Here is a 26,490-nt window from a genome sequence, read left to right on the forward strand (position 1 = left end):
ATTTTTACTAAATTTTTATGTAGGTAGATGCTTCCTTATCTTTTCTCGATGGTTTTGTGGCTGAAGGACTCAGTCAGGGGGCAGCACCTTATAAACCTCACCACCAACGCCAAGAGGAAAAGCTTTCTCAGGAAAAAGGTGATTTTTCATGAGTTTATAACATGCTAGCTTGTAGAGATCTAAATTTTTTAATGTAATTGATATTAAAGAACAAGGGATATTTACTTTTTATTATCCTTCTTTAAATCTGTTGTGATTTGTTTACCCCACCTGGTTTTCAGAACTCAAAAATAAAGTCACAAAGCTCAGATCAAAACTACAAGATCCATATATAGAAATGCCCAAGGTGTGACCACCATTCTGGAATTTTCAAAGAACTGGAAGGTGAAATTATACTGGTCACTGTCCTGGATAGCTGACACATTAGTGTGAGCAATCTGTGAAAGTTTCAGGAAAAAACCCTGATTAGTATGGAAAACATTAGTAGAGAAAACATTTGGCATTTGTTTTTTTGGGATTGGCTAACTTCACTAAACATTTACCTGCAAATGCCATGATCTTATTTTCTTTTATTGTTGAGTAATATTCTATTGTGTATATATGCCACATTTTTTAATCCATTCATCAACTGAGGGGCATCTGGGTTGGTTCCACAGTTTAGCTATTGTGAATTGTGCTGCTATAAACATTGATGTGGCTGTGTCCCTGTAGTATGCCATTTTTAAGTCTTAAGGCTTTAATTTTTAAAAGTCTATTTTCATGTTATTTTTTAGGGGTAAGAACACAACATGAAATCTCTCCTAATTTTTAAGTGTGCAATACACTATTGTTGCCTTATAGAAACAGTATTGTACAGCAGATCTCTAGTGCATATTCATCTTGCTTTACTGTAATTTATACCTGTTGATTAGTAACTCTTCATTTTCTCCTCCCCACTATTTCATTCTTCAGGTCTATGAATTTGATACCCTATATATAAGTGAAATCATACAGTGTATGTCTTTCTGTAACTAGCTTATTTTCTTAAGATAATATCCTCCATGTTATACATTGCAGAATTTCCTTCTTTTTTTAAGGCTTAAAAAATATTCCTTTGTATGTTCTATATGTTTTTCATTATTCTAGTGCAATATCATTTTGAGTATTGTAGTTTGGCAATAGATTTTCAAGTCAGGCTATGTGACACCTCCAGCTTTATACTACTTTCTCAAGATTGGTTTGATTATTTACTTCACTGATAAGTTCTACCAAACATTTAAAGAATAATTAAGGACAATTTTCTCAAACTCTTCTAAAAATTAGAAGAGGAGGAAACACTTCAAAACTCCCTTTATGAGACCAACATTACCCTGATACCAAAGCCAGACAAAGATGCCACAAAAAAGGAAAACAATAGGCCAATATTCTTTATGAATATAGGTGCAGAAATCCTAAACAAAATACTAGCACACCAAATCCAGCAATATATTAAAGGATCATATACCACAGCTAAGTAGGAAATCCCACTGGTATGCAAAATCAGTTAATAAGATATACTATATTCACAGAGTAAAGGATAAAAGTCACATGATTGTTTCAATAGATATAGGAAAGGCAGTTGTCAAAATTCACCACTCTTTCATGATAAAAACTTGCAATAAACTAGAAATAGAAGAAAATACCTCAGTATAATAAAGGCCATATATGAAAATCACATAGCTAACATTAATTAAGCTTTTCCTTTAAAATCAGGAATAAGGCAAGGATGTCCATTTTCCTTATGTCTAGTCAAGATAGTATTAGGAATCCTAGCTATATAGGTATGAGAAAGAGTGGAGGGGAGAAGAAGGAAAGAAGGGAAGAAGGGGGAGAAGGAGGGAGAAAGGAAGGGAGGGAGGGTGGTTTGAAGGAAGGGAATAAATCCAATTTGGAAAGGAAGAAGTAAAATTGACCGTATTCTCAGACAATGGGATCTTGAAACCCTGAAGTGTCCATAAAGAAAATATTAGTACTAATAAACAAATACAGGAAAGTTGCATGATACAAAATCAATATACAAAAATCAGTTGTACTACACTAATTTGAAAGGGAAATTAGGAAAGTAGCTTTATTTATAATACCCCCCCAAAAAGATAAAATACCTAGGAATAAACTAAAGGAGGTAAAAGATTGTATACGAAAAACTATAAAACATTAATGATAAATCAAACAACACAAATAAATAGAAAGACATCCTTTGTTCATGGACTGGAAAGTTCATGTTAAAAGTTCATACTACTCAAAGTGATTTGCAGATTCAGTGCAATCCTGATCTTCTGAGGCATTTGATGTGTTATTTAGTAATAGCTAATGGCCTAGAATATTCAAGCAGTTTCTTTCCTTAGTAACTCCTTATGTATTAATAGAATATATGGAGGGGGGTAAAGTTTTGAATTACAGTTGCCCAATCTATATACTTCACATAAAGATCCATGACATCCAGGACATAGAATGAAAGTCTCTTGGAGTTCCACGGTGGAGACATGATCCAGTTTTTGCTCAGTTTCTTTATTTTCATATATCTGGGAGTCATCAGTCATCATTACTGAAGTCAAGAGTCGGGTAGGGAAAGGGAGGTAGAATGGGAAAACTAATTCTTGACACTGCTTGTTTCTTCCTTAAAATAAGTTAAATAGCTAATGCAAATATAATAGATAGTCCTGAATTCTCCAAGCTGATGCAGTCCTTTCTCAAGTAATTTTTTCCCCATAGAATCATCATTATAAATGAGAGTAAGCTCTCAAATTAGCATCTTCCAAATCTGTTTTTCAAAAGTTCCTTAACGCAAAATTGAAATTCCATGAGCTTAGACTATTATAGAAAAGAAAATTGGCTATGAGATAGGACATAGCAAGTACTTAATAAATATATGTGGAATAAGTTATAAAATTATGTATCTTAGAATTGTGACTGGCTGTAAGTAAAATTATGTATCTTAGAATTATGATATGATAGGGGAAGAATTATTTTTTTCTCATGAAGAGTTAATTCTGAAATCTTTCACATATCAGTCAGTTCTGATACTGATGATTTTTAAGAAATCATTTGTAGAGAGCTATATTTAAATTATTAAATGTAGCTTTAATAAGTGATACTTAGCTCTTGTGCATAGAAAAATGTCCAGTTTATATATCTAAACTCCAGGAAACTAAGAACTGGCAAAATCTCTGAGATCTGTAGGCAATAAAATTTATAAAATTTATTACCAATTTTAGTTTTTACCTAAGGAAAGCATGTAGGAATCAGTGTAGATTACTTAATAAAACATTATTTAAAAATGTTGTAGTCCTAGTGTTGAATAACACTAGAAATAGTAAGGGGAAATAGCAGTATAATTTCTTATCTGTTGAACTGTGGCTTTTAGAAAATTATGTCAAATTACGTTGTTAGTCTCAAAATAAATAAATAAACAGTTAAATAATTTAAATTATTTGAGTAACTTAAATAAGTAAAATTAAATAATAATAGTAGCTGAGTATAGTCAGAGAAGTATACCCAAATGACCAAGGTATAAAAGAATTGAAGTGTGAAGTAAAATAAAGAAATGTGTATATAATACAGTCTTCTAAAGCATGAAGATACAAAGAGGGTAATATTGAATTACTTATACCCAGAATAGTTTATACTATATTTTCTCAAACCCGTATTACTTAACTCCCAACTCTAAGGATTCTATTTTTAGCTTATACTTTGTCTTCTGCATGAATTTCCCTTTGCCCTCATTCTCTGTTTTCACTTCTCTATATTCAGACTTGTAGTTTAGATGTCTTCTTTCTTTCATCTCTTTCTGTAGACCATTCTTCTTCTGCTGCTCCCCATATGCACATCTAGTTAACTTCTCAAAATCTTTGCCTGTTTTAGTCATTCATCATTGTATGAATCTTGGGGGGAGCTTTCACTAAAGAATGAAAGAACCTTGGCTTGAATTTCTTTCTCAAACTTGAGCCTTTCCATATTTCCTTAGATGACAATCTTTAGTCTTAGAATAGAAATTTATCTGTGTGCTTTTCAGATTTTGTCCTTACTCATATCTAATTTTCTCCTCTCTCGAACTCCTTGCCTTTAATTTTGAACTTCTTTCACTTAAATTTTGGTGTTTTTTTTTGTTGTTGTTGTTGTTATAGATGGACATAATATCTTTATTTTTATTTATTTATTTTCCTGTGGTGCTGAGGATCGAACCAAGGGCCTCACACGTGTGAGGCAAGTGCTCTGCCACTGAGCTATAACCCCAGCCCAAACTCTGTTTTTAATAGTGTGTAGACAACATTTCTTGAGTCTTGAGCTAGGTACTGTTATTGAAGTGTTAATGCAGAGGCTGATTACTGACTATCATAGATGATATTAAGAGGAGGCTGGAATTGGATAGCAGGTTAAATTGGATCATTGAGAAGCTTAGGATGAGAGGATATTTGGACTGAAAAGGACTTTAAAGAAATTTAGGCAAATATGATTATGAATCAGAATCACAATGTGTTTTTTTTTTTTTTTTTTTAATTGGTACCAGGGATTGAACCCAAGGGCACTTAACCACTGAGCCACATTCCTAGCCCTTAGAGAAAGGGTTTTTGCTGAGTTGCAAAGTACCTCACTAAGTTGCTGAGACTGGCTTTGAACTTGAGATCCTTCTGCCGAGTCATTTTTTTTAATGAGGCATATTTTTGAGCTCTCCTTATATATATTTTCTGTATCTGAGTCTTTGAAAGCTTAGTTACATTTATAAAAAGATTGTTAGGAGATTCTATGAAGTTAGCTTGATCCTGGTTATCAGATCAGCATTTATAAACTGTTGAACTGGTCCTACCTCTTTACAGACAAATAAAAAAGGTCTTAGTCACATAATTTAACATTAGGCCTACATCAAGAACTCCTGTCTCTTGATTATTAGCCCCCCCTCCTTTAACCCATGTACACTGATTCCCTTTCTGTGTCATTCATTTAGCTAACAAGCATTTATTTAGTACTCTTTGGATTAGGTGTTGTTTCATTTGGAGGAGACTGTATAATATAATAGTTGAAAGTACAGCTCTCTAGGATAAAGGTGTAGCTCAGTGATAGAGATCAATGGTCAATGAAATTATGGACAGCAACCAAGTTGCAGTCTAGTCAGCAGGAAAGAGGGAAGAGAAGAAGAAATTGTTTTCCCTTTCAGAAGAACTCCTCCCAGAAATTACACACAAAATGTATGCATAATTTCATTGACCAGTGAAATTAATAATTTCAAGACCCTGAGTTCCACCCCCAGCAAACAACATCGCCCCCCACCCCCCCAAAAAAAGAGTATATCTCTGGAGCTAGAGTGTCTGAATTTGTATCTGGCTTTGTCATTTCCTACATTTGTAATCTGAGATAAGTTTGTGACGACAAACTCTGCCACAGTTCCTCATTTGTTAAATGTGGACAATAATTTCAGAAGTTGATATTTTCTAACATACTTTTTATGGCTTAAGAAAGTCCTTTTTGTTATAATATATACAGTTGCAGAAGATAAGTTTGCCAGTTAGGATGAGGTTTAACTAATTAGGATGTTAAAAACAAAAAACACACACAAATAATATGGGGCCCCCAAAAGAAATAGGTATCCTGGAATTGATAGCTTCATAAGTATAAAAAGCTCAAGCTCCACCTCTTTTGCTGTGCTGGCATCCTGTGTGACTTCATGATCCAAGGTGATTGCCTGCACTCCAGTAACTAGTTGCAGTCTAGCCAGAAGGAAAGAGGGAGGAAAAGAAGTGATTGATTTCCCTTTCAGGAAGACTTCTTTAAGAAGTTGCATACAAAATGTATGCGTAATTTTATTGACCAGGAATCCAATCACATGGCCATAAGGTCTAGAAATGTCTCTTTTCTGGCTTGTTATGTACTTAGCCAAGTATTGAAAGGTAATGGAGATTGGTGTTTGCTCTGCCATAATAACAATTTTGAACAATTCAGAATTGTTAAATTAAATTCATGGCTCCTATTGAATTCATTTAGGTTATACAGATTCAAAAGAATCAGAACTTGAGTAAGTTTTTTTGTCAGTAAGAGATTTCAGATTGAGGGCTTTATCAGTTCATTTGAATGTGCCTAGGAATATTTTATTAAACAAAACATGGTCCTTTCTTCATTTATAGCTCATTAAATATTTTTTTGTGAGAGTGGCAGTTTTTCAGTAGACCTAATTTATCTGTTGTCTTTTCTAATTGAATTATCTTTTAGCTTCTAAGTACTAAGGGAGGTAAAAATATAAAAATGAAGGAATAATTTATCTCTAATCACCTAGTATATGAACACTTACAGTAAATGCTCAATAAATGGTAGTTACTTTATTATTACTTTCTTTTTTGTGTGTCTGTGTGTGAGAATAGGGATTGGATCCAGGGCCTTGTGAATACTAGGCAGGCACTTTACCACTGAGCTATGTCTCCAGGTTCCTTTTAAATTATATTTTGAGATAAGGTCTTGCTAAAATTGCTGAGACTGGCTTAACTTGTGATTCTTCTGTCTCAGCTTCCTGAGTAGCTGAGATTATGGATATGTGCTGCCACTCCCAGCTATTTTATTATTATTATTACAAATATATGATTGTATCATTTCCAAAGCCCTATGTAGTTTAAAAATTGTTACTGGAGTTCAGTGTTCAATTATTTCAGTATTGAATGGAAACTGATATTTTTTTCTTTTTTTTTTTTTAAATATAAACCTATTATTTAAAAATTCTAGTTCTCAATTTTGAACCGTATGGACTCTCCTTTTCCTCATCTGGCTTCACTGGACGACAGTCTCCTGCTGGAATTTCTCTTGGTTCAGATGTATCTGGGAATAGTGCTGAGACAGGGCTCAAAGAGTAAGTTCTTTTTATTAAAATTGAGAACATGGAAGTATTTAAATGTCTTTTAGCATTTGAAGCATTTGCTTTCTGCCACTGCTTTATGTCATCTGGATTATTATTTCCTTATTTTATGATGACTTCCAAGAAGTTTATTGTTCCATTGGTTTTCAAGAAATTCAGAGAGAGGCTCATTTGTGATAATGTGTTTTAATATAATAGCATTGAAGAGTTCCTAAGAGTCCCATAAATTCTGTATGGGCTGTTTTATCAGTGGTTTCTATTTATTGCTCTCAAGGTACTAATATTGTACAGCATTTCCTTATACTATAAGAGCTAACCTAACTTTCAAAATAGATGTGTTTAAACTTTACACATAGTAGTAATGTGTATATTATTATTGTATACTGTAAATTTTTAAGAAGCATATCAGATTTTGTGTACCCTGGTTATTAAGTGTATTATTCTACATTTTTTATAATTTATTTATGTTATTCTTCTGATAAATGCTGCTTATAACCATTTCATTAGAATATTGACAGGTATAGAGATGAACATAAAATGAAGTGAATGACTTTAACTGAGGAAGCAGAGGGGCAAGGGAAGGAGAGACAGAAACTATCCAAACTCAGGGAGAAACTTACAGAGTCCCTTTCACCTACATAACAGGTTAAAGCCTATGCTATTTTAGAACTAAACAAGGATCTAGGGGATGTGACAGGGCCTTGTAAATCCTCTACTACCTGTACCACCCTCAGAGAAAAGTTATTTGGCAAGACTGCTAAGAAATTATATGTGTTATATTATTGTGAAATGGAACATGAGAAATGAATTTAAAATTTCTTTTCAAAGAAGATCATAATTCACATATTATTTCAGATTGGGAACCTGTGTGTTAAATCAGTAAGATGAATCAGCTTTAGAGGGAAGACAGATACTCTTTTGTAGTCCCTGGCAAACTGAGCATAAATAAATAGCAAGCCTAATTTAGAATTTCTTACCTATAAGTCCTTTACTAAATAGAACCTTGCCTTAAGTGTGAATTCCTAGAGCTAAGTTAAAGTATACCTCTAATCTTTTGAGTGGTTACTGGTTTAGATTTTACATCTGGGTTTCTGAATGGTCTGATTAAAAATGAAACAAAGACACAATATATAAAACCATGTATAATAGTGTTGTCAAAATCTAGGCAAAGATGACTCACGTTTAAAAAAATTCCTTTACAGTATGTTTCATATCATTAAGAGGCATATTTTATGTATTAAATGGTTTTATGTTGCTTGTACTTATTTTCCCACTTTTTAGACTGTCTGTAATAATGCACAGCAAAATGTGTTGATAATAGGCATGTATGCAGATGAAGTAATTGAGAAAAATCTTTAAAATAGTTTAGGACTCCATTTAGATCCAAAACTGATCATGAGAATCACTAAAATGACCTCTCATACCTCCAGGATACTCAAAAGCAAGCACTTCTAGGGCAATCATGAATACCCACAGCTGGGTTTACAACATTTCCCATTTTGCCTGCTGATATGGATTGGATTCCCTGGGGAGCACATTCTGCAATGGCATTTAGTTTGTAGAATATTAAGTGGGTGCCCTTGGGATCCACATCTGTAGAAGGAAAGGGAAAGAAGCAGGTTTGGGCAGACAAAGAGGCAATGTAGTACCAATGACAGCCCCAGCTGATCCCATGGGAAGTTTTGGAGTTAGAATGACCTTTCAGAATTAGTTGTCCTGAGCTGGGCCAAGATGATTGACCACAACTTTATACTTCTGTTCATCAGTAATTGGATATGGGCTGCCCTGGTAGGAGCATGATTTTGGTAAGGTAGCCTTTTGCAGCTGATTCAGTCTCTGAACAGACTGAGATCTGGGCATTTTCAGCAGTTGGGCAACAGTCCTTTATTGAAGGCATCCATCACATCTTTTTTTTCTTTTTTAAACTAATATTTGAGTCATTTATCAATAAATGATTTATGGACACCTGTTCTTGTTGTTTTTGTTTTGTAAATAATTAAAGGGAATATTTTGGTTAAAGGGGGTACAGAGATGTTGTAAACCCAGCTGTGGGTATTCATGATTGCCCTAGAAGTGCTTGCTTTTGAGTATCCTGGAGGTATGAGAGGTCATTTTAGTGATTCTCATGATCAGTTTTGGATCTGCTTATGGCAAGGACAACCAGTTTTCTTCCAAGAGGTTTACTATTATTGTTTTTTTTATTTGTTCTAATTAGGTATATATGATAGCAGAATGCATTTTAATTCATTGTACACAAATGGAGCACAACTTTTCATTTCTCTGGTTGTACAATATGTAGAGTTCCACTCTATATACGGTCATACATGTACCTAGGGTAATGATGTCCATCTCATTCAACCATCTTTCCTGCCCTCATAACCTCTCCTCTTCACTTCCTTCCCTTTGCCCAATCAAAGTTCCTCCATTCTTCCACCTCTCCACCCCCATTATGGATCAGCATTCACTTATCAGAGAAAACTCCTGGCCTTTGGGTTTTTGGGATGGGCTTACTTCACTTAGCTTCATGTTCTCCAACTCCATCTATTTACCTGCAAATGCCATAATTTTATTCTCTTTTAATGCTGAGTAATATTCCATTGTGTATATATAACACAGTTTCTTTATCCATTCATCTCTTGAAGGGCATCTAGGTTCATTCCACAATTTAGACATTGTGAATTGAGCAGCTATAAACATTAATGTGGATGTGTCACTGTAGTATGCTGATTTGAAGTCCTTTGGGTAAAGACTGAGGAGTGGGATAGCTGGGTCAAATGGTGGTTCCATTCCAAGTTTTCTAAGGAATCTCCATACTGCTTTTCAGATTGGTTGCAATTTTTTTGCAGTGCCACCAGCAATGTGTGAGTGTACCTTTCCCCCCCACATCCTCACCAATTTCTTTTTATTATTTTTGTTCTAGTTGTATTGGACAAAAATAATAAAAAGAAAATACATTTCAACTCATTGTACACAAATGGAGCACAACTTTTCATTTCTCTTGTTGTGCATCATGCAGAGTCACACCATTCATGTAGTCATACATGTACATGAAATGATGTTCATCTTCCAAGAGTTTTTTTTAGATAACTTCTTTTCCCTATCTTTTAAAAACTTTCTATAAATCTGTGCTGTACCTGAAAGAAAAGGGGGAAATGAAGATATTTTTAAAGGAATATCTCTCAGTAAAAATCATGAGGAGAAATGAACCAATCCTCTGTAAGAAATGATTTATTAGCTTTCAATTTTCCCTTCAACTACTTACTACCTAATAGTATCAGTATGAAATATTACTACCTATTATTTTTTTTTTTTAAAGAGAGAGTGAGAGAGAGGGGGGGACAGAGAGAGAGAGAGGATTTTAACATTTATTTATTTTTTCTTAGTTCTCGGCGGACACAACATCTTCGTTGGTATGTGGTGCTGAGGATCGAACCTGGGCCGCACGCCTGCTAGGCTAGCGAGCTACCGCTTGAGCCACATCCCCAGCCCACTACCTATTATTTTTAATTAGTTTAGTACAGAAAACCAAATTGATCATGATTCCAGAAAATTAGATGCAAGTAATAAAATGAGTACAAATATTTTTGAGCATTTTTTAAAGATTAAATTTAGCATCTACTCTATTTTGTAGTATAAATTTTTAAAGTGCTATTAGAAACATGACAGATGAGCCAAGTACAAAGACTTTTTTTTCTTGCTTTCCCCCCTCCACAGATTTATTGAGATGTAATTGGCAAGTAAAAATTGCATATATTTAAGGTATACGACATGGTGTTTTTGATAATGTATTTACATTGTGGAATGATTACCACAGTCCAGTAATTAACAGATACATGCAGTTTTGTGAGAATAATAGAGACAGTCTGGCTACTTCTACCTGTGCTTATGATTGTATTAGTTAGTCCAGATTCACAGTTGTAACTTTTGGGAAAACATTAGGTTAGTTTGTATGCTAAATTTTGAATTGGGCACCTGGCTTCTAATCAGCATTTTAATTTTTCTTCAACTCAGCTGTAAAAAATTCCTAAGTCTCGTGCTTTTTCCTAAAATCTTTTTTCTTATGTAAACAAATTTTTGTGTGTGTGTGTGTGTGTGTTGCTAGGAATTGAACCCAGGGTCTCGAACATCCTAGGCTGGCACTCTGCCACTAAACTATAACACCAGCCTTCTTTTCATTTTTACAAAATGACATTTATAATAGTTGAAAATGTAGTTAGTGTTCACATTAAGAAAACATTTTGGATTAAAAGTAAATTTGTACACAGGAGTGTATTTGAATAGTTTTTTTTTTTTGCTTTCATCAAGATTTTATTTAGTGAATTTATGTTTATGAATTATTATTTTGTGAATTTAGGCTTAATCCTTTCATATAGCTAAGAAACTTAAGAGTCATTTCTGATTTTATTCCATCAGAATTAAAGATATTTTTGAAATGTCAATGGAGAAGGGGAATTGATTTATAGTACTTCTATTTTTGTACAACTTATTCAAGCAATTAAATGAAAATTAAATGATCTGAGGTTTTTAAAACTAAGTTTGGAGTTCTGTTACATTAAATTCTTTGGTTTGAGAGTGGGGAAGCTGGCCATAACTAAAATGAAATCTAATGATCTAGGTTTTCTTCTGGTATATAAAATATAATACTAAAGCTGCTTTTAAAAGGCCATTGGCAATAAAACACATTGAAAAAAAATTACTCCAGAAAGTAACTATTTGACAGTTATTAAATTTACTTGCTTTCCTTATCTATTTCCCTAGAACAAGTAGCTTGAAGCTAGAAGGTATAAAGAAATTGTGGGGAAAAGAGGGCTATCTTCCTAAGAAGGAAAGCAAAATTGGTGATGAAGTGGAAGCTCCACCTATTCCTCAAGAGAATTTAACAATAGAGAATATGGATCAAGTTATAACAAAAAGGGATCAGTCTCAAGTGCTTACACAATCTAAAGAGGAGAAAGAAAAGCAGCTGTTGGCTTCATCATTATTTGTTGGGCTAGGATCAGAAGGTACAATCAATTTGGTAAGTAATCAGTTATGCTCCTCAAAGAGTTTGTGTTTCCTGTTATTGGCTCCTCGTAGTTACTGGCTCTCATCTATATACATGGCGAGAAGTGGCCTCCCTGGCTTTCATCATCTCCTAAACTCCATAGCGACCAGTAACATACCTTTTATGTCCCTGAGGAGGAAATCTGGTCAGCTTAAGCCAGGTGTTCTCTCTGTCAGCTAGGGCAAGAATCAGGGTCCAAGTAAAGCTACACATGTGACTATGGGTATTACCACCCCTGTGGGTAAGTAGGACAGTTTACTAAAGGAAGGAGGCTTGATTGAAATATTGTTAATAATAATAGAAAACAATACTGAATGTGTGCAAAAAGTACATCTCAAAGTGGAATTTTAATAGTGAAAAATAGGAATCATTTTAGATAGACGTCTAACTGTAGGAGAGTGGGTTACATAAATTATATTTTCTCAGAATATTTTTCAGCCACTAAAATGATCAGAATTGCATTGTGAAATGAAAATACTTATGTTAAACAAAAAATGCAGTGTATAAAGTTTTATTTATATCTTGTTTAGAGCTTTATGTAAAGAAAATAAAATTGTTGAGGCTAGAAGGAACTATATGATATTTTGATAATGATAATTAGATATTAGAATTATGATGATTTTTACAATGTCTTTTGCTGACATTATTTTCATAATAAAAGAATGAAAGTTGTAGTAAAAGACAGGTGCTGGTTCTGAGCAAGCAGGAGAAGAATCTATACCATATAAAATTAGCATGTATCCTATTGCCTCTCAACCCCAACCTTTTCCGTGTTGCTAGTAGAAAGCAGACAGGATTGGGACTAACTGGATATGCTCTTACTGTATCATACCTGATTGATGACTGCTTTTCTTCAGCAGTTCTTTTTAATTTTTTTTCTAATGTTTAAAGCTCTTAGTTAAATAAATATTCATGTCATCCTTTTTTTTTTTTTGGTACCGGGGATTGAACACAGGGGCACTTAATCAGTGAGCCACATCCCCAGCCTTGGTTTGTATTTTATTTAGAGACAGGGTATCACTGAGTTGCTTAGCACCTTGCTTTTGCTGAGGCTAACCTTGAAATCACCTTCCTGTCTCAGCCTCAGGAGCCACTGCCATGTATTCTATTTTAATTAGTTCTTATTTGTAGGCCTGTGGTCTATTGTAAGTTGTTTTTTTTTTCATGTTATTGTAAGCATCAAAGTTTACTTTTTCGGCTTCACCTTTTTTATTTCACTTTTATTTTTAAGACGTTTTGTCTGGACATACAGTGCTATGCTTTTTATGTATTGTAATGATGATGCCCTCTGGCTTCTATAGCTTCTAATTAATAGCAGATTGACAGTGCAGAAGAAAGCATTAGACACAAACAAACAAAAAAAGGAACAGAGTGACCTGAGGGACAGTGTCAGGTAGTCTAATATACATCTAATTTGAATCCCATAACTACCAAAAATGGAAAATATTTGTCCACTTCCTCCCTTCTTCCATTTCCCCTCTTTTTTTTTGTGTGTGTGTTAATGGAATGTTCTTCTTTGACCACTTCTCAATTGGGAGATATGAAATAAACTCAATCTGTTGAGAATTGGAAGGTGTTGGGGCTTGAGAGGGATAGAGAAAGTATGAAAAGGGAAGTAAAATTCTGGTTAATTAGAATCATGTGAAGAGCTACCTTCACATGCAGTGTTGAAGCCCCCAGGAGCATGGAGACAATGAGAACACTGCTAGTCTGCTGACTAATTCTAGGTTCTAGAGGCCAATATACACTTATACCATGATTGTCCTTAAATAGATTTTTAGACCATTCCTCAGGGTTAGATCAGTTTGCCATTGCTGTCTTCTCAGTCTGTGGCAAACATTGCTAATCAGTTACAGAATTTTTTCCTGCTGAGTTTTTCAGTCAGCCTCTGCCATTTGATTCTTCAGGTAAAACCAGCTTTTCTTCCCTGTTTATTAACTCATTGACTGTGAAATCACAATTATTATAGATTACTAAATCAGGGTTTGGAACATCCTTTTATTGAGGGTAACTTAGGCTTCTGCAAGACAACTCTGGGGAAAAAAGGTATGTGTGTGTGGGGGTGCTGAGTTTCTCACAATTATTAATTTATCCAATTATTTTGAATATTCTGAAATCTAGCAAGTTTTTAGGAATTGTTCATGACTGACTTTTTGACCTTATTTCTTTTTCTAATTTTATGTTTTTAATGAGAAACAAGGTTTAACTACTAGTTTAAAGTTATGTAGCTGTCACAATTTTAGGGCTTAACATTTTATTCATCTCTGATTTTTTTTTGTTAATCTATGCTTTAGATAGAATTTTAGCAAGTGAGTAAATTACTCACCTGAAATTATAGAAGAATCTTTAAAACTCATGACTAGTAAAATAGTTTTTTTATATTATTATTATGTTTTATTTTTGTAGCTGGGAAAAGCAGACACAGTGTCTCACAAGTTCAGAAGGAAATCAAAAGGCAAGGAAGCCCAAAGTGAAGAAACAACCAGTGCTCATAGTGTGACCTGTTCTTCCCTTAGTTCTTTATCAAAGGTGACCTGTGAAAATAATTACTTGAATACTTTGCAAGGGAAAGAAGACAAAGAATTCAAGAAATTTTCTTTCAGCTCACAACTTTTGGATTCTGAGTCTCTCACAGAACTGCCCTTGGTTGAGAAACTCTCAGATTGCAGCCTGTCTGTACCTTCTTTGTTTGCTGATAATGACATGGAAATTTTTCATCCTCCTCCATCTACTGCAGCTTCAGTTGCCAAGGGAATCTCTTTAGCTTCTTCTTTGTTGGAAGAAACTACTGAGTACATGCATTCAAATCTTATGGAGGTCTGTAATAATGAAGCTGTATCAATATCTTCTTACAAGATTTGGAAAGATGATTGTTTGTTAATGGTCTGGTCAGTTGCTAGTAAGAGTGGTTCCGAATTGAAAAGTGCTAACTTAGAAATTTTTCCTGCAGAAAATTTCAAGGTAAGACAATGAATGTTTTATCATTCTACCTTAAATGGATAGTGCTTACTTAGTGTTTCTGCTGTTGGCTTGTCTGATGGTTTGTAAATTTCGTCCACATCCTTCTTACCTCTTTAATAAAAACAGGTAAGAGATGTGATAATTTTTTTATTGTTCTGAGTAGGGACAAAATATTCAAAAGAGACAAGGAAGCATAATAATGATTTTATTGGGAAAGGCCATAGAAACAAAGCGAGTTTAGATAAAGCACAGCAAAGAATGTAGGCTTTTGACTCATACTGCTTGACTTAGATCTTGCTTCTATAGCTTATTGTTATCTGTGTTACATGATCAAGACATTTAGCAGTTTTGTGCCTCAGCTTCCTTTTGTTAACAGTATATGCCTGTTATTGTGAGGATTAAACGAGTTAATATCTATAAGTGATACAGAATAAATGGCACATGAAAATTTTTTAAAAAATTATTTTCAATATATATTTTGTGGTTCTTTCTTCCTGCACTCTTTAAATATCTCATTTACTCTTTTTTTGTAATTTTTTTCAATACTTTAAAAATTTTTTTATTAGTTATTGTTGGACCTTTATTTTGCTTATATGTGGTGCTGAGAATTGAACCCTAGTGCCTCACACATGCTAGGCAAGCGCCCTACCACTGAGTCACAACCCTAGCCTCATCAACACTAATTTTTAAATTAATTAATTTATTTATTCTAATTAGGTATATATGACAGTAGAATGCAGTTTGATTCATTGTACACAAGTGGAGCACAGCTTTTCATTTCTCTGGTTGTATAATATGTAGAGTTGCACCATATGTGTGGTCATACATGTACCTAGGGTAAATGATATCCATCTCATTTCACCATCTTTCCTGCCCCCATGTCTCCTCCCCTCCTCTCCCTCCCCTTTGCTCAATCAAAATTCCTCTATTCCGACCACCCCCAGTATCCATTTATCAGAGAGAACATTGGCTTTTGTTCTTTGGGGATGGACTTGTTTCACTTAGCATCATATTCTCCAACTCCATCCATTTACCTGCAAATGCCATAATTTTATTCTCTTTTAATGCTGAGTAATATTCCATTGTGTATATATAACACAGTTTCTTTATCCATTCATCTCTTGAAGGGCATCTAGGTTCATTCCACAGTTTAGATATTGTGAATTGAGCAGCTGTAAACATTAATGTGGATGTGTCACTTAACATGCTGATTTGAAGTTCTTTGGGTAAAGACTGAAGAGTGGAATAGCTGGGTCAAATGGTGGTTCCATTCCAAGTTTTCTAAGGAATCTCCATACTGCTTTCCAGATTGGCTGCACCAATTTGCAGTGCCACCAGCAATGTATGAGTGTACCTTTTCCCCTATATCCTTGCCAACACTTTATTGTTGTTTGTATTCTTGATAACTGTCATTCTGACTGGCATGAGATAAAATCTTAGAGTAGGGTTCTGAACAGACACTTTTCAGAAGAAAATATACAGTCAATCAACAAATATATGAAAAAATGTTCAAAATTCCTAGTAATTGGAGAAATGCAAATCAAAACTACTGTACAATTTCATTTACTCTTATCAAATTCATAGATTTAATAAAACAAAACTAAACATCAAAGAGTAAGAATATAGTGTTTACTGTCTACTTTTTTTTCCTTTCACTTATGTATTACTTCTTACTGAGTGTTCAGGCAACTGTTCTGTTGCTTCTGCAGCTGCAAAAGACTACCATTGTGATTTCTGGAAGTATGTTTACTTGCATTAGCGTATAGATGTCCTTGGTAGAGTTGCAGTGAAGTTTGACCAGTATATCTGTCTTCCACAAAACTGACCCAGTTTCCTCTATGAGTTAGAATGGATTGAAAGAGATATGGTCTGATCCACTGACCAGGGCAGAAGTTCTTGACTGTAGATGTACATTTGAATCACTAGTGGAATATGAAAAAAAAATAAATAAAACCCAAGACAAAACCTATTCCGGTTGCCTGAACCCTACCAGCTTGAGTAAGTGTAGAGAATGAGAATGCAAGAAATCTGTATTATTGTTATTTTAAGAACTCTTCCAGCTTTAAAAATCTGGTGCCAGCGGCTAGGAATATAGCTTAGTGGTAGAATGCTTGCCTGGTATGCATGAGGCCCTGAGTTCAATCCACAATACTTAAAAAAAAAAAAGAGAGAATCTGGTCCCAGCCAGGATTGAGAGCCACCAGACTAGAATTTTGTAGTCTTTAAAAAAATTATACCTGGGTTTTAACTGTAATGCTGCTTGTGAACATAATCTTGGCCTGTATAGTACTATGCTAGTGTGTTGTCAGTCATCTTCATAATGTAGTTTGTTAGCTTCTTACATTAGTATCTTTTTTACCATTTCAATTAAATAGAAAATTGATGTTCATATAATAGAGGTATTGATCCTTATTTTAATACTTTTATTTAAAGATCACTGAACAACTTGGATGTTGTTTGCCTGTAATGGAAGCAGAAAGCACCAGAAACTTTCAATACAGTGTACAGTTGGAAAAGCCTTTTACAGAAGGAAATCTTTCTGGCTTTATAAATTATCAATTGGTGGATACTCATTCTGTTCAGCTGGAATTTTCCATAAACTTATCACTGTTAGATTTCATTAGGTAAGTATTTTCTGGAATGTTAATTTAGTCATTCTTTCAGCAAATATTTTTTAGGCTTTTTTTCCCCTAGACGGAGGCACTATACTAAATGCTGGGCAATAGAACAATTAAAAACTGAACACAGCCCCTATCTTAAGAGTGCTTTTAGTGTAGGGAGGAGACATTGAACAATCACATAAATATATGTTATTTTGACTTGTGCTGTTAAGAGAAAACAAATGGCATAATGAGAGATTATACTGTGACATCTGATTTAGGTTGGGGCTGGTTGGTGATCTTGAGAAACTTCTGAAAGGAAGTAATATCTAAACTGGAATAATGTCATAGATTCTGCATGACTTTTTAGGCTTTTAAAATTTCATTTGTATTTCATTCGTTTAATCAGTTTTTCATAAAGTCAGTTTGTTAAGCTCTAGAGATTGGTAAGAAAATTATCCAACACAGTTATTAAAGTTTATTAACATAGCATTTGTGTTATGTTAGGCAGTGTATAGATTTATTAAAATAATTGAAAATAGTTTCTTAGCTCTTCTTCTCTAATTTAGTTTTATAAATATACTGTTTTTTAATGTTTTCAAAAATGAAGGCTGCCTGAACCAAGAATGCAGAATGCCTGTGAATATTTATACAATTTTTTAATCTCCACGCATCCAGTTATGTTACACTGCTATAATTTTTGTCCATTCCTTAAAATTTTTAGTAAAAAATTTGTTTATCAATCTTTCAAAGAGGGTTTATGTGCATGGTGTTGTATAAGGTAAAATCTAGCCTTAGAAGATCTTCTATTCTGGGACTGTGAAAGTATTTTTTATGATGAACATTAGTAAGAAGAAGTACAATATGTGTCACACAAACAGTTGTTTGGTAGAAACTGATAAAATCCTCTGTATCTTTAAAAGTATCTTTTTTCCCCTTAAATGTAAAATCAATGTTTATAAAAATTCAAATGCCATGGAAAAATATAAGTTGAAAGTGAAAGTTTCCAATAATAATCCCATCCCCTAAGAAACCCATTGTTAACTATATTATCTTTAGTGTTATAACTATTTTTAAAAATATTTTTTTGGTTGTAGATGGACACAATAACTTTATTTGTTTAATTTTATTTTTTTGTGGTGCCTGGAATAGAACCTAGTGCCTCATGCATGCTAGGCAAGCACTCTACCACTGAGCCACAACTCCAGCCCCTCATAACTATTTTTAAAACCATTTTTGTTTAAATTCTTTTTCTTGGTCTAATTTAGTTAAGACACTATATCTTTGTATTCATACTCTTTTATCTGGCTTTGTTAGAATATCACATCAACCCCAAATCAAAACAGTACTCGAAAGAAAGGTTTTATTTTATATTTGAATGATTCATGAAATTACTTGGTAAAATTTTACTGGAATGACTAATATCCAGAAAAAGAGAAAATCAAGTGATTTATTGAAAAGACATTTGCAATTTAATAATATCTTCTGCTTTCAGTGTTTTCATTAGGTGGAGGATGACAGTAAGCATTCTAATTATATTTGGTTTAAAAACATAAATTTTGTGGGACCCAGATTTATAGTGATTATATTTTATTTCCATGAGTTTTTAAAAATGTGTTTAGAAGAATTTTATTCTTGTGCACACAAATCTAATTTTAAAAATTATTTTCAGACCATTAAAAATCTCAACTGAAGACTTTGGCAAACTCTGGTTATCCTTTGCAAATGATGTGAAGCAAAATATAAAAACATCAGAATCTCAAGCTGCTCTGCCTTCTGCCCTAAAAACACTGCAACAGAAACTGAGACTTCATGTTATTGACATTATAGGTTCGTAGAATTATGTAAAGGCAGTCTTGTGTTTATAGGAGCTTTCTTATAATCAGAACTCAAGTCGTTCAAGTGTCAGATTGCTTGGAGTTTTATTTACTATTATGAGGGTTTTCAGATGAGTGTGTTTTTTAGATTGCATTAAAAATATTTTATTGAAAAATTCACATAACATAAAATTTACTATTTTATCCATTTTTAAATTTATAAGTTCAGTGGCATTAAATATATTCACATTGTTATGCAACCGTCTGACATCCATCTCTAGAACTTTTTAATATTCCCCAACTGAAACTGTATTCATTAAACATTAATTCCCCATTTCCCCTTCCTTCTTCAGTCCCTGGCAACTACCATTCTGCTTTATGACTTTATGAATTTGACTACTTTAGATATATTAGATTAACAGAGTCATATAATATTTGTCCTTTGTATCTGGCTTATTTCACTTAGCATAATGTCTTCAAGCTTAATTCATATAGTTGCATATGTCAGAATTTCTTTCCTTCTTGGTTTTGAATACTGTTCTACTACATGAATATACCTCATTTTTATTATTTCATTTGTCAGCGTACACATGGGTTATTTTCTTTTTTGATTTTTATGAATAATGCTGCTATGAACATAGATGTAGAGATATCTGTTCATGTCCCTATTTTCAGTTCTTTTGGTTATATAGCAAGAGTGGTATTGCTGGATCACATGTGAATTCCATATGCATGCCTGACTGCTGCTTGCCTGCCTGCCTTCCTAGGGATTAAACCTGGGGCTTTGCACTTGCTAGGCAAGTGCTTTACCATGGATACCTCCCACTTTCTTTTCTTTTTTAAATTTTTTTTTTTTTGAGACAGGGTCTAGCTGAATTGCCCAGCCTGGCCTTAAACTTGTGATCCTCTTGCCTTAATTTCTTGAGTAACAGAGATTATAGGACCAGCTATCCATATTTAATTTTTTGAGGAATCACCACATCATTTTCATAGCAACCGTACCATTTTACATTTCCATTAGCAATACATAGGGGTTCCAGTTTTTCTACATCTTTATCAACACTTGTTATTTTTTAAAAAAAATAATTGCCATCTATTAGATCTGAAGTAATATCTCATTTTAGATTTGATTTATATTTTCATAGTAATGAGTGATGTTGAGCATCTTTTTGTGTCTCATTGCTCATTTGTGTACCTTCTTGGGAGAAATGTCCATTTAAGTCCTTGTATATTAAAAAAAAATTTTCATTTTTGTTTTATTTTAGGCAATGAAGGGCTATTGGCCTGTCAGATGCTCCCATCCATTCCCTGCTTACTGCATTGCCGAGTTCATACTAATGTAATAGCTCTGTGGTTCAGATCCTCTTGCTCTGCTCTTCCGGACTATTTATCATATCAGTGTCAAAAGGTGATGGAGGGATCCTAGCAGAAGCTCTGCTTAATTTTACTCTATCAAGATAAATGGTTTACATATATAAACTTATTTACCAAAGTAAAAAGAACTCATGGTACTTTTAATGCAAATGGGGATTATTACAAGTTGTGGTTTATGTATTTTCTTTTTGATTTCTGGTCAAGAAAGATCCCCAAGAGACTGTATCCCTAACCTTTTACTCAGGATTGTACAGTATGTTTGTGTCCCCAAAAGTGACCTAATCTAATATTATAAAATGCTAATGATTTATATATCATTTAGTGTAGAGGGATTGAAAATATTTATTTTGTTACAAATAATTTTATAGTAAGTTACTCTAGCTTTAGCTAATTTATAGTAAAGACAAGACTTGGTTCTCTGCACTAATGGAGGGGAGACATGAAATTGATAATCCCAAACCTAATTAATATTTGGCTTTGCAATGCAGTGTGTTTGTTGGTAGATAAATTGATACTTTCAATTATGTTTTGCTTATGTCAGTTGGTATAGCACATGTAGGAGATACACAAGCATGCTGGATATTGGGGAAATTCAGTCTCATATTTTTTACTATTATTAACTTGTTAAACATAATTCCAGATTATTTGGCTATAAAATCAGTCTGTTTTCCTTTTGTGCTTATTTTAAAATTTAAAGAGAATCATTGTATTCTTATTTTTAAAACTCAGCCATTTACAAAGTATTATCATATAGAAACAAAACCCAGAGAGCACAATATGAAAGCAAACAATATAAAGACTTTTTGGTATAAGAAATATCTTAGTCAGTTACCATTTAGGTCCTTTTGGCAAATCAGAATTTGTGACTAGAGTATAAATGGTGAAACTCATCTTTCCTGGCCTTTGAGTCCACTAGTACTCAATGGATATAGCTGAAGCAGTGACCAGCTAAGTATATCATATAGGTTCTTCAGTAAAATATAATCATTTTCATGTTATAGTGTGCCTATATGGCCTCTGTCAGAATTGTTATCAGTAAAAGAGGTTGTGACTAGTATGAATGATGGACCAAAATCTTGAGATTGTACATTTACTGAAGTAGTATTTTATAAAACCTTATGGTGCTGTGGAAAATATTTATTGTTTCACTTTTTCTGACACTTCACCGTGGAGACTATTCAGGTAATACAGTTTTAAGTCATTGCATTAATACTCTGAGAAGTGGTACTTTTATCACCCAGGTCCGGCATTCTGGTTTTAGATGATCTCATCAACCATATCTGGTAAAGATGCTGAGGGGATTCCTCAGAGCTGATAGATTTCATTAGTCATTTGTGTGTAGAACAAAAGCAAAAACTATTTTTTTAAAATTAATGTTTAAGTTATTCATTTAGATGTAACGTCTTATTAATTTCACTCTTAAAAACATGCAGTAAAACCTTGCTAGAAGAGCAATAAGTAACTGGAATTTCCTGCATGATCAGTTCTTCCTTTTGAATAGAAGATCAGATTTGTTCAGCACTGTCATAATGAGGGGAATGTGCTGACTCTGGGGTTGTGGTGAACACTGGTAGTTAGCCTCATCAGTCTCTTCTTTGTTCCTGCCTGTCAGCAGCATCCCCTATTCCTTACCTGATCCTTTTTGTTTTTTTGGCAAATAGAAAGGAAATGCTACCACTTTGCAAGTAATGCAGCCTTTTGTGCAGGAGGTACTCCAGTTTTTTGTGTCCTAACTTATATATGTTTGCATGGTTCCTGAGGCTGGGTCAGGTATGGAGTGATAAGGGTAAGATGCTAGGGAGCATGTGAACAGCTCTCAGGGAGAGATTACAATCAGTTTTCTGCTGCTCTGTTGCAGGTTGTGTTCAGGAGCGGCAACAGCAGTTGTCATGCGACATGCTTAGCATACAGAGCTGTCTAGTGTTGGGAAATGTATAATGATGGTAGGTCTAGGAGTTGGAGCAGGATTTTGCCAAAAAGAACATGGTATTACTTGTGTTCTTTTTGAACTCTCTAAATAAAAAGCAGAGTAACAGGGTTTCTACTGAAATGTTTAGAGAATGTTTACAATTTTTATATTTTTATGATTTTTAAAAGCAAATAACAATAATAGAAAAGATTAGATATTAAATGACTTTAGATCAGTATATATTCTACCTAAACTCACTGAATGTTTTTAAGTTCTAAATCAGGCATCATCAATCTTTTTTGCATTATAGGGGATGTGATCATAAAATAGGGAAAATGATTTTTGTGGATAGAGTCAGTCTCTTTATGTTATAGCCATAATTTAGTCAGTGAAAGGACAACATCTGAGATAAGAGCTGTGGGAGAGATACTCAGCTATTTGAATTGCTGAGATTAGAAATAGCATCTAGTTTGAACCTGGAAAAAAATAAGGAAAGACAGGAAAGCCTTAAAAGGCTGTGGAAGAAGAAGGGTCAGACTCCCATCAGAAGGGTTCTTGGGCATTCAGGCAGATGAGAGGCTCAGGGTTTGAAAGTGGACCCTGAATTAGGGTCCTGCTCAAGAAACTACAGGGGGAGGCTGAGCAGTTACCAAGTGCTAATGTGCCAAGCATACCAAGCACAGCATATGCTCTGCAAAGGAGCATTATTTTAAACAAGATTCTATTGTCATTTACCAAAACAATTGTGGTAGACCTGCAGTATATTGTTTTTATTTTTTCTTTACTTTTATTTCATGTCATTAATATTTTAAAATATTAAGCTGTTTGTCTAATTTTTTTATGGATAAACATGGTCTTTGTCTCATGATTATAAGCCACTGGAAGTACAAAGAACGTATTCATGTGTCTTTAAGGTGTTTTGCTGTGTTAAAATTTTAGGAAAAACCCAAGTGAATAACAATTTAAGAGCCATTTATTACCTTATTTTGGAGTTGAATTCTGTAATTTAAAAAAGTTCAGTTAAACATAATAAATACTAAGTGATCTATACTTTTCTTTGGTCTATATGTTCTTCATTATTTAAATAGCTGAATTATCTATCTGATAAGTGATTTGGTAGGCATCAGCAAGAAAAACAAACAAACAAACCAGAAGTAATTAGAGTGGGATGAAAACAATAGTTACTAATAACAGCCTCCAAAGAACCTAAAAAATAAAAATAACTCTTCAGTATGATGATCAGAGAGAACTTTGTGGGCTTCAGACAGATTAGAGTGTGGACTGACTCTCAGGATGTTTGTCTATATCCCTTCTTTCATCTTAGGCTGGCCACAGCATTTAAAGTTGCCCTTTCTTTATGGACACTTCAATATGTAAAATACAAGTAAATCAGTTAGAAACTTATTAACCAAAGAATCTGAGTGTCCTAGCCATCTCTTCATTGCGTATCCTAAAGCACAAAGCTAGATTAGAAATGGAGTTTAAATCCATTGATTTATGCCTCTTGTTGGCTACACTGTATAGCAGGAAAAAAGTTCTGAAACTTGAAGCTCTATCTTTTGTGTACTAAAGAAAAAAGAAGTTTAAATGTACCCTGCCCACTGTTGTAAATGAAAAGAAAATGGGTCAGGGTTAATGATTGCATGATAGTTAATTTGTTTATGTGTTTGCATAATGAGATTTAAAGAGTTTTTTTTTAGGATTAAGAAATGTATGAATGAGTGTGTGTGTGTGTGCACGCGCATGCGTGCATGCAAATGTGAGCATGTAAGTTTTTTAAATAAAAGCTTATTATTTAATGTTAGAGAAGTTAATTTCCACAGCAAAATTGAGAGGATGGTGGTATAGAGATTTCCCATAACCCTCTCCTGACTTTTATAGCTTTCCCCATTGTCAACACCTGCCAACAGAGTGATACATTTGTTACAGTTGACCAACCTGCCTTGACACATTATCACCCAAGGTCTATCCTCTACATTAGGATTCACCTTTGGCATATTTTCTATAGGTTTCAATAATTGTATAACAACATATATCCACCATTATAGTATCATACAAAGTATTTTCACTGCCCTAAAAATTTCCTGGGCTCCATCTCTCACAGTTTTGCGTTTTCCACAATGTCATATAGTTGGAGTCACAAAGTATGTATAGTTTTTTCAGATCATTTCTTTCACATAATAGTATGCATTTTAGTTTCTTCACATGTCTTTTCATGGTTTGATTGCTCATTTATTTTTTGGTGCTAAAAAAATCCATTGTCTGGATGTACCATAGCTTTTTAATCCATTCACCTCACCTACTGAAGAACATTTTGTTTGTTTCCAAGTTTTATCAGCTTTGAATAAAGTTGCTATAAAAATCTGTGTGTAGATTTTTATTTGAACATGTGTTTTCAATCCTTGAATAATAGTAAAGAACAAAACTGCTGGATTGTATGGTAAAAGTATGTTTAGTTTTGTGACAAACTGCCAAACTCTATTCCAAAGTGGCTATGCCATCTTACATTCCCAACAACAATGAACTAAAGTTTTTATTACTTGCCTTGTCAGCATTTGGTGGTATCAGTTGTTTGAATTTTGGCTATTCTAATAAGTGTATGTAGTTTCATCTTTTATAAGGTTTACTTTCATGAGGAGATGGGATGATCATTGGATCATAGGCAATTTGGGGAAGGTTTCCTAAAAATGTAATCCTGTGTCTCTCCTAAAAGTTAAGTGATCTGATTTTTAGATATAAGTCAATGGAAAAGGGTTTCATATAGCTTATGCTAATTTGTGCCAGGTGAGAGAAAAAACATGATTGCATGATAGAATGCTTACCAGCATGGAGATGGGAGATTTTTCAGAACAAGAATTCAGGCTATTTTGGGGAAATTCAGCAAACTCTAAGAGAGGATTGGAAAACAATTCAGAAATTTACCACAGGAATTTAACAACAACAACAAAAAATTCCTAGAGTGTGAAAACTATAGTGAATGAACTGAAAAATACAGTGGAGAGCCTCAATAGCAGAATTATCAAGCAGAAGAAAGAATCAGTGAACTTGAAGACAGTCTAGCTGAAAATACACAGAGGAGAACAAAGGAAAAAAGATGAAGAGAAATGAACAAACAAGATTCATTCAACAACTTCAAGAAAGTAAATCTAAGGATCACTGGCATTCAACAGAGACTTGAAAATAAAAAAGGGTAGAAAGTTTGTTCAAGGAAGTAACAACAGAAAACTTTCTAAGCCTGGAGAAAGAAAAATATTCAGGTAGAGGAAGGTCAGATGTCACAAGATTCAACCCAAATATCACTGCCCCATGACACATTGTAATGAAATATGTAAAAGGTCAAGAGCAATAGAGGATTCAGAACACAGCAAAAGAAACAAATAACATAAAATTCACTCAATATACCCAGGAAGAGACTTCCCAGAGGAAACTTTGTAAGTCAGGAAGGAGTGAGCAGTGTGCTGAAGGGAAAAATAACCTCTTAACCAAGACTATTATACCCATTGAAAGGTATTCTGTAGAATTGAAGGGGAGAGAAGGACTTTTCTAGACAAACAGAGTCTAGGGGATTCATGATGAGAAGATTTCTTCTGCAGGGAATGCTAAAGGGGGTTCTCCAAACTGAAGGAAAGGATACTAACATGATTAAAAAAAAAACAAAAACATCTAAAAGTGTAAAATGGACTGGTAAGTAAGTATATAGAGAAATTCAGAATTCTCTGATACAATAAATATATGTAATCCACTTATAGCCTTAATATGAAGACTAAAAGACAAAACTACTCAGGATTTTAACTGTAAAACTTGTTAAGGGACAGGCAACACAAAAAGATGGAAATTGTTCTATCAAAATTGCATAAGATGGAGTCTGTGTTTGGGGCTTCTAGAGGAAAATTACCTAATCACACACACACACACAAAAAAAAAAAGACATT

At 33.8% G+C, this 26,490-nt stretch overlaps 1 protein-coding gene across 1 annotated transcript in view; it reads left to right on the top strand.

The window, feature by feature from the left end:
- Positions 1–23,608, top strand: part of Ap4e1 (adaptor related protein complex 4 subunit epsilon 1) — a 62,506-nt gene extending 38,898 nt beyond the window's left edge. The window contains exons 15-21 of the mRNA XM_026391775.2: positions 24–138; positions 6,724–6,847; positions 11,612–11,870; positions 14,304–14,858; positions 17,292–17,482; positions 19,131–19,288; positions 20,541–23,608. Of these exons, the coding sequence (XP_026247560.1) occupies positions 24–138; positions 6,724–6,847; positions 11,612–11,870; positions 14,304–14,858; positions 17,292–17,482; positions 19,131–19,288; positions 20,541–20,701 (1,563 nt within the window). The 3' untranslated portion in view covers positions 20,702–23,608. The remainder of the gene's footprint in view (positions 1–23; positions 139–6,723; positions 6,848–11,611; positions 11,871–14,303; positions 14,859–17,291; positions 17,483–19,130; positions 19,289–20,540) is intronic.
- Positions 23,609–26,490: the final 2,882 nt, after the last annotated feature.

The sequence above is a fragment of the Urocitellus parryii genome, chromosome 6, assembly GCF_045843805.1.
Source record: "Urocitellus parryii isolate mUroPar1 chromosome 6, mUroPar1.hap1, whole genome shotgun sequence".
Taxonomy (NCBI): domain Eukaryota; kingdom Metazoa; phylum Chordata; class Mammalia; order Rodentia; family Sciuridae; genus Urocitellus; species Urocitellus parryii.